The 14,884-nt window shown below is 36.1% G+C and overlaps 1 protein-coding gene across 3 annotated transcripts; it reads left to right on the forward strand.

The window, feature by feature from the left end:
- Window positions 1-570: 570 nt before the first annotated feature.
- Window positions 571-9,135, forward strand: LOC133291593 (probable mannitol dehydrogenase). 3 transcript variants are annotated; one of them, XM_061489873.1, is made up of 6 exons: window positions 571-592; window positions 7,213-7,291; window positions 7,464-7,577; window positions 7,835-8,348; window positions 8,435-8,588; window positions 8,664-9,135. In XM_061489873.1, exons 1-6 carry the CDS (start codon window positions 571-573, stop codon window positions 8,867-8,869), a joined length of 1,089 nt encoding a protein of 362 aa, XP_061345857.1. In that variant the 3' UTR covers window positions 8,870-9,135. The 3 variants fall into 3 exon arrangements, with proteins under 3 accessions (XP_061345857.1, XP_061345858.1, XP_061345856.1); XM_061489874.1 differs by lacking the exon at window positions 571-592 and having other exon boundaries at window positions 7,002-7,291; window positions 8,435-8,596; window positions 8,672-9,135; XM_061489872.1 differs by lacking the exon at window positions 571-592 and having other exon boundaries at window positions 7,004-7,291.
- The last annotated feature ends 5,749 nt before the right edge of the window (window positions 9,136-14,884 follow it).

Genomic DNA, 14,884 nt, shown 5'->3' on the forward strand with positions numbered 1-14,884 from the left:
TGGCTTTTTTTCTTCATCTTGCCAATAAAAATCATCATCTAAATACGATTATTCGAATCGACTTATGCTCCCTTCTCAATCATGGTGGTCGTATATTCAAAGTATAACCTCCTAAACCATTTTCAGGTATATCTCTAACCAACCCAATGACTCTCTCTCTCTCTTGTATTCAACGGTTTTGTAACTGCACTATTGTGCTATTTGTAAACCATATAAATATCTATGTACACTATGTTAAATGTAAGATTGATTTTATTTCAATAGAGAATCACTTTCTGTAGCTGTTTCTCAATCTTCTTCTCTTTCAATTCTTTCTTATTTCTTCCTTTACATACTTCTGATACCTTTCATGGTATCAGAGCTTAATTGATCCATGGAGACATCACAAGCTTCCGCTTTGCTTACCAAACAAGCTTCAGCTTTGGTTATTCTTCACACTTCTTCGAATCCTGTTTCGTTCAAGCTAGATGATGGAAAATTTCTTCCATGGAAGCAACCGGCCATGGCCACCATCAAAAGATTCAAGCTACAAAAGTTTTTAAAAGAAAATACAACATGCAAAAACTGATTATGGAGATGAACTCTGGGAGCAGCAAGACCAATTGCTGATGTCTTGGTTGCTTTCATCAATGTCAGAGACACTACACACAAGAATCGTTGGATGTGAGTTTTCACATGAAATCTAGCAAAACCGTGAAGTTTTCTTTTCCTAATAAACTCAAGCATAGGTTAAAGAACTGAAGATTCAGCTAAGAAATTTTAGAAAAGATGGATCTATCTTAAAACATCTGTTGCAGATCAAAAAGATTGTTGATGCACTTGCAACAATCAAATCCACAATTTGAACCAAAGAACATATTGATGCAATCTTTGATGGCTTAGGTGAAGATTATGATGCTTTTATCTACTCTGTCACTTCAAGAACTAATGCATACAATGTTAATGAAATTGAAGTGTTGCTTCCTACTCAAAAAGAACGAATAGAAAAGCACAAAAGGAATGAAATCTACAATATGCAAGTCAACTTTACTCAGATGAACTTCAAGAAACCAAGCAATACTAGCTTTGGAAAAGGAACTCAGTTTCAACAAAATAGAGGCCGCAGATACTATAAAGGAGGCAGGAATCATAGATCTAGAGGCAGATACACCAATCAATATGCTGGAGGTAGATATAATCAACAATATGCAGGAAATTCTGGTAATAGGCAACAATGCCAAGTCCGTGGAAAACTTGGCCACACTGGCTGGGAATGCTTTCATAGATTCACTTAGAACTATCTGAATCCTCTTAAGCAATCCATTGGTACTGGCAGTTCTGCATTATCATAGATTCAAGCTAATGTCGTAGTGGCTGAATCTAGCTCAAACACTGCCTCATAACAAGATAATGGTACAAACTTCTTCATTGCCTTCGATCCTACATGGTACCCAGATTCTAGAGCAACAAATCATTTTACACCTTATCCTTCCAACCTGATGCATAAGACATCATACAATGACCAAGAATCTGTTCGAATAGGTAATGGTTCTAGCATGAACATACAATATATAGGTCACTCAACTCTCTATTCTCTTTCTAATTCTTTGTCATTTACCTTGTCAAATTTGTTGAATGTTCATGGTCTCTCAAAGAGTTTACTTAGTGTGTCACAATTTGCAAAAGAACATGATGTATTTTTTGAATTTCATTTTAACTTATGCTTTGTTAAATCTCAGGCAACGAAGGAGATCCTTCTCCAAGGGAAGCTTAAAAATGGCTTGTATGCCTTTGAAAGAGCAACAATTCATAAAGTTCACAAAGAATTCAAGAATTCAAACCTACCTTCCAATGTAAATACCAACCTTATTCCAAAAAATTACCTTGTAACCAATAGTTTGTCATCTAATGTTAGCTTGTGGCACAGTCGATTAGAACATGCCTCTTTTAAAACTGTAAAAGCAGTTCTAGATCATTGTAAAATTCCATGCGAAAATAATAATAATAATAATCATGCTCCATATTGTGCTTGTTGTATGGGTAAAATGCATAAACTTCCATTCATTCCCTCAACCGTTATCTATCATCATCCACTTGAATTAATTTTCTCTGATATTTAGGGACCTGCACCTGTGGATAGCTCGTATGGATCGAGGTATTATATTTGTTTCCTTGATGCATTTAGCCGTTATACATAGATCTACCCGTTAAAAACTAAATCCCAAGCATTTACAGTATTCATCCAATTCAAATCCATGGTTGGACTTCAGTTCAATGCTAAGATCAAAACATTGCAAACTGATAATGGCAAAGAATACATAGAACTTACTCTTTTTCTTCAAAACCATGGTATCATCCATCGTTTTTCTTGCCCATACACCCATTAGTAGAATGGCATACCCGAAAGAAAGCACATGCATGTAGTGGAAACTGGTATGGCTTTAATGGCAGCTGCATCCACACCTCAAAAATATTGGGAGGATGCTTTTCTCACCTCTACCTTCAGCATCAACGTACTCCCTTCACCAACCCTAAAAAACAAATCCACTTTTGAAATCCTGTTCAAGAAAGCTCCTAACTACTCATTTCTCGAAACCTTTGGCAGTGCTTGCTACCCTTATCTCCGACCCTATAACTCTCACAAACTTGATTTCAGATCCTCTGAATGCATCTTTCTTGGTTACAACCCATCTCACAGAAGTTACAAGTGCCTAACTCAGTCTGGTCGTATTATTGTCTTCATAAAAGTATTATTTGATGAAAGTTTCTTTCCCTTCAAATTGTCATCACCTGATGAAACACTTATGCCCTCTTCATGTCTGCCAACCACTACACCATCCATACCAGTAGTCCAACTACCACACACATCTAGTGACACTAATGCTATATGCACTACAAATTCTGCTAACTAACTATACACTGCCTATTGCACAGTCTATTGTTGCTTCCTCTTGCAGGTCCAATCAAGCTGAATCTCATCCACAGGCTGTCAACAACCACCCCATGGTTACTCGTGCAAAGCCTGGCATGTTCTAACCACGAACCTTCACAGCTTCTTTAAAGCCTACAATAGTGGCTCAAGCACTTACCTAACCTCATTGGTTCGCTGCAATGCAAGTTGAATTTGATGCACTTATGAAAAATAAAACATAAGTGTAAATGGGTATTTCGTACCAAATATGATCCAGATGGTTCTATTCTCAAGTACAAAGCAAGACTGGTTGCAAAGGACTTTCACCGGCAGGAAGGCTTCGATTATGGAGAAACCTTCAGTCTAGTTGTAAAACCAACCACCATCTGTCTTATTCTGTCCATTGTTGTTTCTAGGAAATAGCTCATTCATCAACTTGACGTAAACAATGCATTTTTAAATGGTGGTGATCTAACAAAAGAAGTCTTTATGGAGCAACCTCCAGGTTTCGTGGCTCAAGATAAGTCACTAGTCTATCAATTAACTAAAGCCTTATACGGTCTCAAACAAGCACCTCGTGCTTGGTTTACCAAGTTGAGTTCAACTCTGATCCATCTTGGATTTATGGCAACCAAATATGATAGTTCTCTTTTTGTTTCTTATATTGCTGCAACAACTACTTATGTTCTGGTATATGTCGATGACATACTCATTACTAGCTCCTCATCGTCTGTCATTTCTCCACTTATCGCCCAGCTCAATGCTGCTTTTGCTCTTAAAGATCTTGGTCAGATTCATTACTATTTGGGCATTGAAGCATGTCAAAAACCAATGGAGCTATACATCTCAGCCAATCAAAATACATAACTGACTTGTTGTAGAAAGTCAAAATGTCAAATTGCAAGCCTATGCCTTCTCCTATGCTTTCAGGTCTCAAACTATCCTCCATCAGTGGCTTTACCTTTCATGATCCATCTCTGTATCGTTCCATTGTAGGTGCTTTTTAATATGTCATCATTACTCGTCCTAAGATTGCTTATTGTGTCAATAAAATGTGTCAATTTATGCATCATCCACTTGACATTCACTAGAAGGCGGTCAAAAGAATTATTTGCTACCTTAGTGGAACTCCATCTCATGGCCTAAACTTCACTCCTTCCTCTCACTTTCATCTTGCAGCCTTCTATGACTCCGATTGGGGGTCTGATCCTGATGATCGTCAATCAACATCTGGATTTTGTGTCTACTTTGGTGGCAACCTCATTTCTTGGTTCTCTAAGCCGCTCCAATACTCAAGCTGAATATAGGTGCATTGCAGCCACTATTACCGAGCTCACATGGGTGGGTTCTCTTCTCACTGAACTTCGTGTATCCCTAGCTAAGGTACTGACCATCTATTGTGACAATCCGAGTGTTGTCAATTGCCATGCTCCCTCCTAATCCGCTATTTCATTCTCATACAAAACACTTTGAGCTGGATTTGTTTTTTGTTTGTGAAAAAGTTGTTGCTAAAGCAGTCTTCATCTACCACACCCCTGCTGTCAACCAAATAGCATATGGCCTCACCAAGGCAATTTCCAATTCAAATTTCTCAACGTTCACTGACAAGCTTCGTGTCTCATCACCTTCGACCACTGTGCTTGTGGGGGATGAAAATATAACCTCCAAGACCGTTTTGTATAACCTCCTGAACCGATTTCAGTTACATCTTTAATCAACCCAATGACTTTCTCTCTAGTATTCAATCATCTTTAATCAACAAAAAGTAAAAGGGAACAATCATTTTAAATAAAAAAATCATATTCTAAGAAAAGTATGTGCTCAAGATTGTCATTTCCACAGGGCAATAATTGTACCTGCAATTGTACACTTTCGGTCAATAATTGCACCGAACAATTATTATTAATTGATTGGCTCCATTTGAATGTTCTAATTTGTTTAGGGAGATTATTTTTTTTATGTTGTATAAAAAAATATAATTTTTCTATACACATAAATTTTACGTAAGATTTATTTTAAAATTTTTTTCTTTCTTATTATTATTTTTTTTTTTGTGAGTGTAAGAAAATTATTTTTTCTTATATAATATAAAAAAACAATTCTCTTTATTTATTATGCAAATTATGAAAGAATCGTTAAATTTAAGTGATATTAATAATTAAAAAAATGTAAAATATATTATACTTATATCAATATAAGTTAATCTTTTCTACCTATATACATATATAATTGGCTAAAAGCAAATAAAACACAATCATATGGTGGCAGAATGGAGATGCATAATTGTAACATTTTTTTTGGTGAGCGCCTAATTGTAACATTATTCCTTCGTTAGATTGTCCTGTTAAATGTTGACAAATTATTAATTGAATGTGATATTGACAATAATCAACCACCATTTGATTATATTTATATATAAATTAATTAGATTCCATGATGTTAGATATATAACTTTTAAAGTGTTCTTTACAAAAAATGACATAAATTTTTCTAGCATGGAACACTTGCGCTGGAAATAATTCTTATTTTCAGTCAATAATCCATTTTTGTCTCTTGATTGGACGAAAGTATAAGTGAGATTAGACACCGGTATCCCACTAAGGTCAGAGAAGACCCCTCAACCTCTTTGAGAATTTCTGAGAGGAATTACATATCACTCACTAACAAAGTGCTCACATCGGCCAGCGGAGTTTGTACCCACGCCCTTTTGGGGTATGGATTAAACCCTTAGCCAGCTGTGCCCATCTTAGTTGACTATTGTTTTTGGGGAAGAATTATACTTATCAGTTATCACAAAAAAAATTATTATCTTTATAACCAACTTAATTATTGTTAGAGATCACAATTAAATTTAATGGCTTACAATTAATTCTTATAATCGTATTTTTTATTCAGTTATTCTCTTTCATCCTCTTTCACCTTCTATCTAGGTATGCCATTTTCTCCGTCTCAACCATTCTTTCTCTTTAAATTAGAACAATAGTAAAAATTGGGGTTTTGCCATTTGTGCCTTAGCGGTTTTGCCAATTGGGGTCTGCAAATTGGGATTTTGCCATTTATACCAATAATCATATATCATGGCAAAAATAATCTCTAATGTGTGTGAGATCTATCGACGAATTATGGTGATAAAATTGATCTCACTCAACGCTGAAATATTTTAAAATAATAATAATAGGTGATTATACTTCTTATCTTGTTGCAAAAGGAGTTCTTATGCAACAGAAACATATTTATCAATTATCAGGATATGGTGTCGGATTCTGATTTTTTTTAAAAAATAAAATAAAATTAGGATTCATTTTTTTTCTATCTGCTGCAAAATTTTTCTTTCTGCAGCAACTGTAGAAAAAATAAACCCACAAAAATAATAATAATAATAATAATATGATGGTTGTTTTAACACTTTTCTTTGTTTCTTTTTTTTTTTGGAAATAATTCAACTTTAATTATTTATTTGAGGCATGACTCTTCTGGTATTCTCATAAACTTCAGCTCTTTAAGCTGGCTATAAAATTATCTCAGAGTGCGGATCGATTTAGAGATAAAAATATTTAAATTCATCCCAAAAATAATATATAAAAATAGAACTGATATCTTTTTCTTTTCATTTACTCAATTTTATTATTATCAACTTAACTAATCTATCACACTTAACTATTTTTAATTCCAAATTCGCAGCGTTCGAAAAACAAAATAAAAAATCTCTGAATTAAAGTAGGAAAAAATATTTATTCAGTCATTAGAAATAAGGTTACATCGAGTTACCTTCAAATAACGTCGTTTTAAAATTATAAGATTAAAAAATTATAATAATAAAAATTAATATAATCTTAAAATATATTAAAATTATAAAAATATTTTATTATTCTAAAATAATATAATTTTGAAATAAATTATTCGAGGAATCCTTTAACCATTATAATATCACGATGATTGATGGGTGCATTTACTGTTTGTGATGTTTTATTATTATTAAAGGGTATGACGTAATGGATGAAATCACTATTGCCATTTGTTTAACGGATATTCGATAGTAGTGGGTACTGGGAAGGGACTCCTCCGGCGGCTTATGCATTACAATATACAATACCTCATCAAAATGAACAAGAACACAAATCACAATGTATAACAGACATTAATATTTTGATACAAAAAAAAAAAAAAAAAAAAATTGGGGTAGAGCCGTAGAGGGTTTCTCTTTTACATAAGAAACACCCCGCACTGTATAAATAGCTTCTTTGTCTCAGTTATCCATTTCAGTGAAACCCAAGGAGACGCAGTCCTTCCCTTCAAAGTGATAATGGCAGCACATCCTGAAGTTGAGCATCCTAGGAAGGCCTTCGGATGGGCAGCTAGGGATACTTCTGGTTTCCTCTCCCCTTTTAATTTCTCCAGAAGGTTCACTCATCTCATCTCTTCATTTGATCATACAACTTCTTTACTTATATATTGCTTTTCTCTAGTTCTATTAGCCTTTGAGAAAAAAATAAATAAAAAACCTCAGGAAATAAAGTGTTGATAATAAAGTAGTCTGCTACTTCATTTAACTTTGGTTCATCAAATTTTTCAGGGAAACGGGAGAGAAAGATGTGGCATTCAAAGTATTGTACTGTGGGGTATGCCACTCAGACCTCCACATGTTGAAGAATGAATGGAGCTTTTCTACCTATCCACTAGTCCCTGGGTACGCTTTCTCTATAGCAATGTTTATTTTACTTCTATCAATTCTACAAGAAAAATTCCTATTAAAAATGTTAGATTCCAGTCTAACAAGAAGAGGAGAGAAAACAAACCACTCATAATTCCTAAAGGATAATTATGTGCTAAAATTCTAATTTGACCGTTCAATCTAATAAGGCTGCACTTTTTTTATCAAATATTAAAATGGAATATCTAAGGGTAAATCCAGTTGATTCTAATTGGTGTCCAAAATAAACACAGGCATGAGATAGCTGGTGTAGTGACAGAGGTGGGAAGCAAAGTAGAAAAGTTCAAAGTTGGGGACAAGGTTGGTGTGGGATGCTTGGTTGATTCCTGCAGATCATGCCAAAACTGTGCTGACAATCTTGAGAATTACTGCCCCAAATTTATTCTAACATATGGTGTCAAGAATGTTGATGACACCATCACATATGGAGGTTACTCTGACTCTATGGTTGCAGAGGAGCACTTTGTGGTTCACATTCCTGATGGCTTGCCACTTGATGCTGCTGCTCCTCTCCTTTGTGCTGGGATCACAGTTTATAGCCCTCTCAGATATTATGGACTTGACAAGCCTGGTCTACATGTGGGTGTGGTTGGTCTAGGTGGACTAGGCCATATGGCTGTTAAGTTTGCCAAAGCTTTTGGAGCTAATGTGACTGTAATTAGTACATCACCCAACAAAAAGGAGGAAGCAATAGGACATCTGGGAGCTGACTCGTTTCTGATAAGCCGTGACAAAGATCAGATGCAGGTACATACCATTTGCATTGTGAATACATTAATTCCTTTCAGAAATTGACAATGATGATTAATTAGCTAATTTTGCACATTTTGTAGGCTGCAGTGGGCACTTTGGATGGAATTATTGACACAGTTTCTGCAGTTCATCCTCTCTTACCTCTGATTGGTTTACTCAAGTCTCATGGAAAGCTTGTGATGGTTGGTGCACCAGAAAAGCCTCTGGAGCTGCCAGTCTTTCCTTTACTTCTGGGTAAGCATGTGAAAAATATTTCCATAGGTTGTGTCTAATTAATAAAATGCTTAATTTGGTCCACATTATTGGCAGGGAGAAAGTTAGTAGCTGGCAGTAACATTGGAGGGTTGAAGGAGACACAAGAAATGCTTGATTTTGCTGCTAAACACAGTGTGAAACCGGACATTGAGATCATTCCTATTGATTATGTCAACACAGCAATGGAGCGCCTCCACAAAGCAGATGTCAAATATCGATTTGTGATTGACATTGGAAACACACTGAAACAAAGCATATAATTTTGGAAGATTCAGATTTCAGACAGTGAACCGTGGGCTAAATTAAAAGATAATAAATAAATCAGAAAACTATTTCTACTTTTATTGTAGAAAGAGTTTTTTTGCCACACTTCGAAATACATAGACAAATGACTTCTTCTTTTTTCCCTTGTATTGGTGGGTACCACTTTTTTTTTTTTTAAGGATGTCTCTGTGTGACGGGCATTATTCCTCTTCCATAGTCTCAGACAAGTAATGCCCCAATTAAATGTAACGTTGTGCTTTCATTTACTGAATATAAAATAAACAAAAAATTTGGTATGTGAGCTGGCACTGAAAATGCTCCTCTAATTGCCAACAAAAATTTATATTATGTGATAAGTTAAAAAAATGAATTTTAAATCAATTAAGCTTGAGTTGCTTTTTTATTTTGTTGTTTTATTGGTAAGAAAAAACATAAAGACTTTAATCTAATGGCTTTTTTTATCATTATACTCTTTTATTAATAAATAATTATCACTTTGTCCCTGTACTAAAATATATCACTCATCTACCCTGTTTATTCAGATATAAAGGAAATATTCGGATATAGTTCATATTCTGAATCCTTTGAATTATTTATCCCGATATATAGGAAGATACCTAGGTATATTGCACGCTGCAAACTAGATTTTTCCTATTTAGAGGTGTATGAAAGAGCCCTTGTTTCTACTAGTATGTGGAGAAGCCTTTACTGTTCTTGCTACAAATCATACAAGATACTCATTGAACAAACTTTGAAGTAACACATTTATGTGAATAATTAGGCTGGCTAAGCATGACATTGCAAATAAACATAAATTAAACAATAAAACCATGAATTAAGAGCAGAACCAAGTTACAATTAATTTATACCAAATTAAATGAAACTGAGAAAGGAGTGTGTGTGATGGACCTTGAAATTCTCGAATGAACGTCCCCAAAAGCTTCTCGCTCTGCCCATTTAACATTCTTGTACCATAAGAATTAGCAGTATCAAAGAGATTGATGCCATTCTCCACAGTATAGTTGAAGATTTGTTGACGCTTGTGAACACCGTGTTTTGACCAAATACATTCATATAAACAATTTTTGTTCAATAATTTTTCTTTTATTTATTATTTTATATGGCCTTTTAATTCACATTTTATTTTCTTTATTTTTAGTTATAATCGAAAAATAAAAAAATGTGTGAACTTCCTTGAAATTTTTTTTATGTATTTTCACTTAACCCATACTTCGCTGTTGCATAAAACACTCTGAAAAGGGGTGTCAGCACACCAGGACTTTGTGCTCCTCCCATTGAGAGGATGACATGTGGATTAAAAAAAAACTTATTCTCTTCTCTCTCCTCTGTTTTTCCTTCTCTCTTATAATTTCATTGGTTTGTCCCACCCAATAAAAATGTCTGGGGAGCACTTAAAAACATCTCGTTATTCTGATCTTGGTGTACATGAACAAATTAAGATTTGAAAATTCATAACAGGAGATAATAGAGCACTGAGACCCATATCCTGCAAGAATGGTGCATTTGGCAGAAGAAAAAAAGAGGGTCATCTCTTGTGGTTTTGTTTTCTCTCTTCATCATGTGAGTTTGGCATGGGCATGATCAATACATGGGAAAGCAAAAAGGATGCACTTTCACATTCGGGATGGAGACAAGCTATGATTGATGAAATGAGTGCCCTTCATCATAATGGTACGTGGGATCTGGTTCCTCTTCCATCAGCTCGCCTCTTTATTGCCATGGCTGCTATTCATCATTGACCTCTCTATCAACTTGATATTAAGAATTATTTTCTTCATGGTGATCTTGAGGAGGAAATTTATATGGAGCAACCTCTCGAATTTGTTGCTCAAGGGGAGTCAGGTCTTGTTTGTTGTCTTTGCAAGTCTCTATATGGTCTAAAGCAATCTCCAAGAGCTTGTTTTTGTAAATTTAGCAGTGTTGTTCAACAATTTGGCATGACTCGGAGTGAAGCTGATCATTCTCTCTTTTATCGTCATTCAGCTTCTTGATCTATTTACCTGGTGGTATATGTGGATGATATTGCCATCACAAGTAGTGATAGTCATGGGATCACTCAGTTGAAACAACATTTACGTCACCATTTTCAGACTAATGATCTTGAAAAACTTCGATATTTCTTGGGAATCGAGGTGGCCCAATCTAAAGGTGGAGTTGTGATATCTCAGAGGAAATAGGCTCTGGATATTACCGGTTTGTTAAATTCTAAGTCTGTTGATACTACTATGGATCCAAGTATCAAGCTTCTACCAAATCAGGGGGAGCCATTTTCAGATCCTGAGCAGTATAGATGATTGGATGGAAAATTGAACTACCTCACAATCACTCGCCCTGATATTTCATTTGCAGTTAGTGCCTGTTTGGATCCTCTCTTTTTTAAGCTAGAAGCTACTTTTTTTATAATGAAGAAAAAAACTGAAAACTAAAAGCTCCTATGAGGAGCTTTTTTTTAAACTCTTATCTGTTTTTCTTGAATTATGTGCTTTTTTTAAAATGAAGAGTGATAAAGATATATAGAGAGATACTTTTTTTGAAACAAGTGCTTTTAAGTAATTTTTAAGCTAAATTTTTATGTAATTTTCAAACAGCTTTTAGCTTTTTTTTTAAACTCTTTTTTTTAGCTTTAGCTTATAAGTAGATTCTGGCTTAAAATAAGAGGATCGAAACAGGATCTTAGTGTGGTAAGTCAATTTCTTAATTCTCCATGTCAAGAACATTGGAATGCCACCATTCGTATTCTTAAGTATATCAAGGCATCTTCAGGAAAAGGCCTTGAATATGAAGATAAAGATCATGATAATGTTGTTGGGTACTGTGATGCTGATTGGTCTGGTTGTCCAGCTGATAGGAGATCAACTTCTGGGTATTGTGTCTTGGTTGGAGGCAACTTGATTTCTTGGAAAAGTAAGAAACAAAATGTAGTTGCTAGATCAAGTGCTAAAGCAGAATACCGCTCCATGGCGACTACTACTTGTGAGCTTATATGGCTGAAACAACTTCTCAGAGAGCTTAAGTTTGGAGACACTGGACAGGAAACTCTCATTTATGACCAAGCAGCTCTACACAATTCGTCAAATCCAGTGTTTCATGAAAGAACCAAGCATATAGAAATAGATTGTCACTTTGTTCGAGAAAAGGTTCTTACTGGTGAAATTACAACTAGTTTTGTACCCTCTAATGATCAATTAGCAGATGTATTTACAAAGTCTTTAAGGGATCCTCGACTAGAGTTTATATGTAACAAGCGTTGTGCATATGATCTATACGCTCCAACTTGAAGGGGAGTGGTAGAAAGAATATATCTTTGTATATCTGTAATATTTGTTTCTTTATTTCTTTAGGATTTTGTATTAGGTCTGGGCTAAGTTCATTAGTGTGTCTATATATTGTACATTATATATCCAGTTCAATAGATACAGTTTTCTCTCAATGTTCCTCCCTTCTCTTGTTATTTTAAATGGTATCAGAGTCTTGTGTTCCGAGTTCGATCCTCGTCGCCCCTCACTTTCTTTCAAGTGGAATTTCTTTCTTCGCACAGGTAGGTGGGCCTGTGCATTGTCCACCCTTCAAGCCCAGTGGGCTCTCGTGTGAGGGAGCATGTCGAGATATATAAAACCATTAATGTGGCCTCACCCAATAACTTAAGCTTTTGAGTTTGGCTACGTTAATGATTTTATATATCTCAACAGGCATGAGCATGATCAATACATGGGAAAGCAAAAAGGCTCATGAAGACAAACACCCGTACGCAGCTGTGGAGATGAAGATGAAAAAAACACGTTGAGAGGAAGCACGTGAAGATGTTCAGCAATTGTGGGAATCTTATCTTCATGATGAAAGCATGGGTAGCCATGTTAGAATAATTATTAGAGTAGCATTAATTTGTTAGGATCCTGATTGTAACTATCACGGTTTGTTACCTTGTATATTAAAATAGATTAGCTTGATTTATGCTTTCTGTTCCTTAGTTTTAGCTGATTTCCTGATGTAAATAGATTAGCTTGATTTATGCTTTCTGTTCCTTAGTTTTAGCTGATTTCCTGATTAGCTTGATTTATGCTTTCTGTTCCTTAAGTTTAGCTGATTTCCTGATGTAAATAGATTAGCTTGATTTATGCTTTCTGTTCCTTGAGTTTAGCTGATTTCCTGATGTAACCAATTGTAAATCTTGGTCTATATAATAGACCCAATTTGATATATCATTAAGCTGCGAATGACAGCAACTTCTGTTATGGTATCAAGAGCTTGACGATCAACAAGCCTTCACTTTTTTTTTTTTTTTTCATCATGACTTCCGCACCTAAAACCTTCAAGGTTTCTGATTCTAAGTCACCCTTTTACCTGCACCCATCCGACAATCCTGGTGCTGTTCTCACCACGGTCATCCTCCGTGGACAATCCAATTATGAAAATTGGGCTGCTCATACTTCTCTGCCTTCGGTTCCTTCTGAGCCGTCATCAGCATCCATCTCCATGGCAGATTTTACACCAGAAGTTCTACAACATCTCATGTCCTTGGCTGTCTCTTCTGCCCCTCCAGTTGATAAACTTACGGGTAAGAATTTACACCCATCTTGGATCATCGACAGTGGTGCATCCCAACACATGACGGGCACACTCTCCTATCTATCCAATGTGCATTCTATTTCTCCTTGTTCTGTGGGACTGCCGAATGGAGTTCATGATATTGCTACGCAATGTGGCAGCATTACTTTGGGCTCTTCTCTTCATCTCTCCAATGTTCTTTATGTCCCTTCGTTGGCTTGTAATTTGATTTTTGTATCTCAGCTTCTGCGCCAGTCTTGCTTGGCATTGTTTGTTAATTCTGTTTGTTTGATACAGGACCTAAAGCAGAAGAGGACGATTGGAACGGGTGTTGAACGAGAAGGGGTGTATATATTGTGTGCATCATCAGCTTCTGCTCATGTTGCCAGTACGTCAGATTCTGCAGCACTATGGCATCGTCGTCTAGGACATCCATCTTCCCGTTATTTATCTTTGTTACCTTTTATTTCCAATGCAAACAATTTGGCTCCTTGTGACGTTTGTTGTAAAGCCAAACAACCACGAAGTCCTTTTCCTATTAATAATAAACGTTGTTTACATCCTTTTGATTTACTTCACTGTGATATATGGGGGCCATATCATATGGCATCTACAACTGGTGCCCGCTATTTTTTAACTGTAGTCGATGATTTTAGTAGACATGTTTGGATTTTTTTGATGCGCAATAAAACTGAAACTTCCACATGTTTACTTCGGTTTCTCCACTTGGTTCGCACCCAATATGATGCATCTGTTAAGCGAATTCAGAGTGATAATGGGACTGAATTTTTGTCATCTGTAGTCCAAGAGGCTCTCTCATCCTACGGTATTCATCATCAATTATCATGCACTTACACCCCACAGCAAAATGGACGCGTTGAACGTCGTCATCGTTACATCCTCAACGTGGCTCGTGCTTTGCGTTTTGATGGTCACTTACCTATATCTCTTTGGGGAGAATGCATCTTGACCGCTGCTCACCTCATCAACAGGACACCGACTCCACTCCTTGGTGGTCAGTGTCCCTATGAAGTTTTGCATGGCACTCCACCAAAGTATGATCACTTACGGGTCTTTGGGAGTTTATGTTACACTACTGTTTTACCCAAACCACATGACAAGTTCGCTCCTCGCTCCCGTAAGTGTGTGTTTGTTGGCTACCCTTTCAACAAAAAAGGATGGAAGGTCATGGATATCTCCACTCATGAAATATTTGTTTCTCGTGATGTTTTATTTCATGAAACTATTTTTCCATTGGCTGCAACTTCATCTGCACCTTCTGTCCATGTACCGTCACCACAAGCTGTCTTCACCGATTATGATGTGGCACCTGTTACTGCTATTGATACTCCCACAGCGGAGCTTGATGACAGGGGGAGTTCGTCCTCCCCAGTTCCGGGTTCTATTACTTCATCCACGGATGTCCCTGGTTCACCGGTTCCGTT

The sequence above is a fragment of the Gastrolobium bilobum genome, unplaced genomic scaffold, assembly GCF_033153095.1.
Source record: "Gastrolobium bilobum isolate Gb01-03AN ecotype WA unplaced genomic scaffold, APGP_CSIRO_Gbil_v1 utg61010, whole genome shotgun sequence".
Taxonomy (NCBI): domain Eukaryota; kingdom Viridiplantae; phylum Streptophyta; class Magnoliopsida; order Fabales; family Fabaceae; genus Gastrolobium; species Gastrolobium bilobum.

Coding starts and splice junctions, on each gene's coding strand:
- LOC133291593 (XM_061489873.1), top strand. CDS start 571: ATGGAGATGAACTCTGGGAGCA. Junction 593..7,212: donor GGAGATGAACTCTGGGAGCA/GCAAGACCAATT, acceptor CACATCCTGAAG/TTGAGCATCCTAGGAAGGCC. Junction 7,292..7,463: donor CCTTTTAATTTCTCCAGAAG/GTTCACTCATCT, acceptor CAAATTTTTCAG/GGAAACGGGAGAGAAAGATG.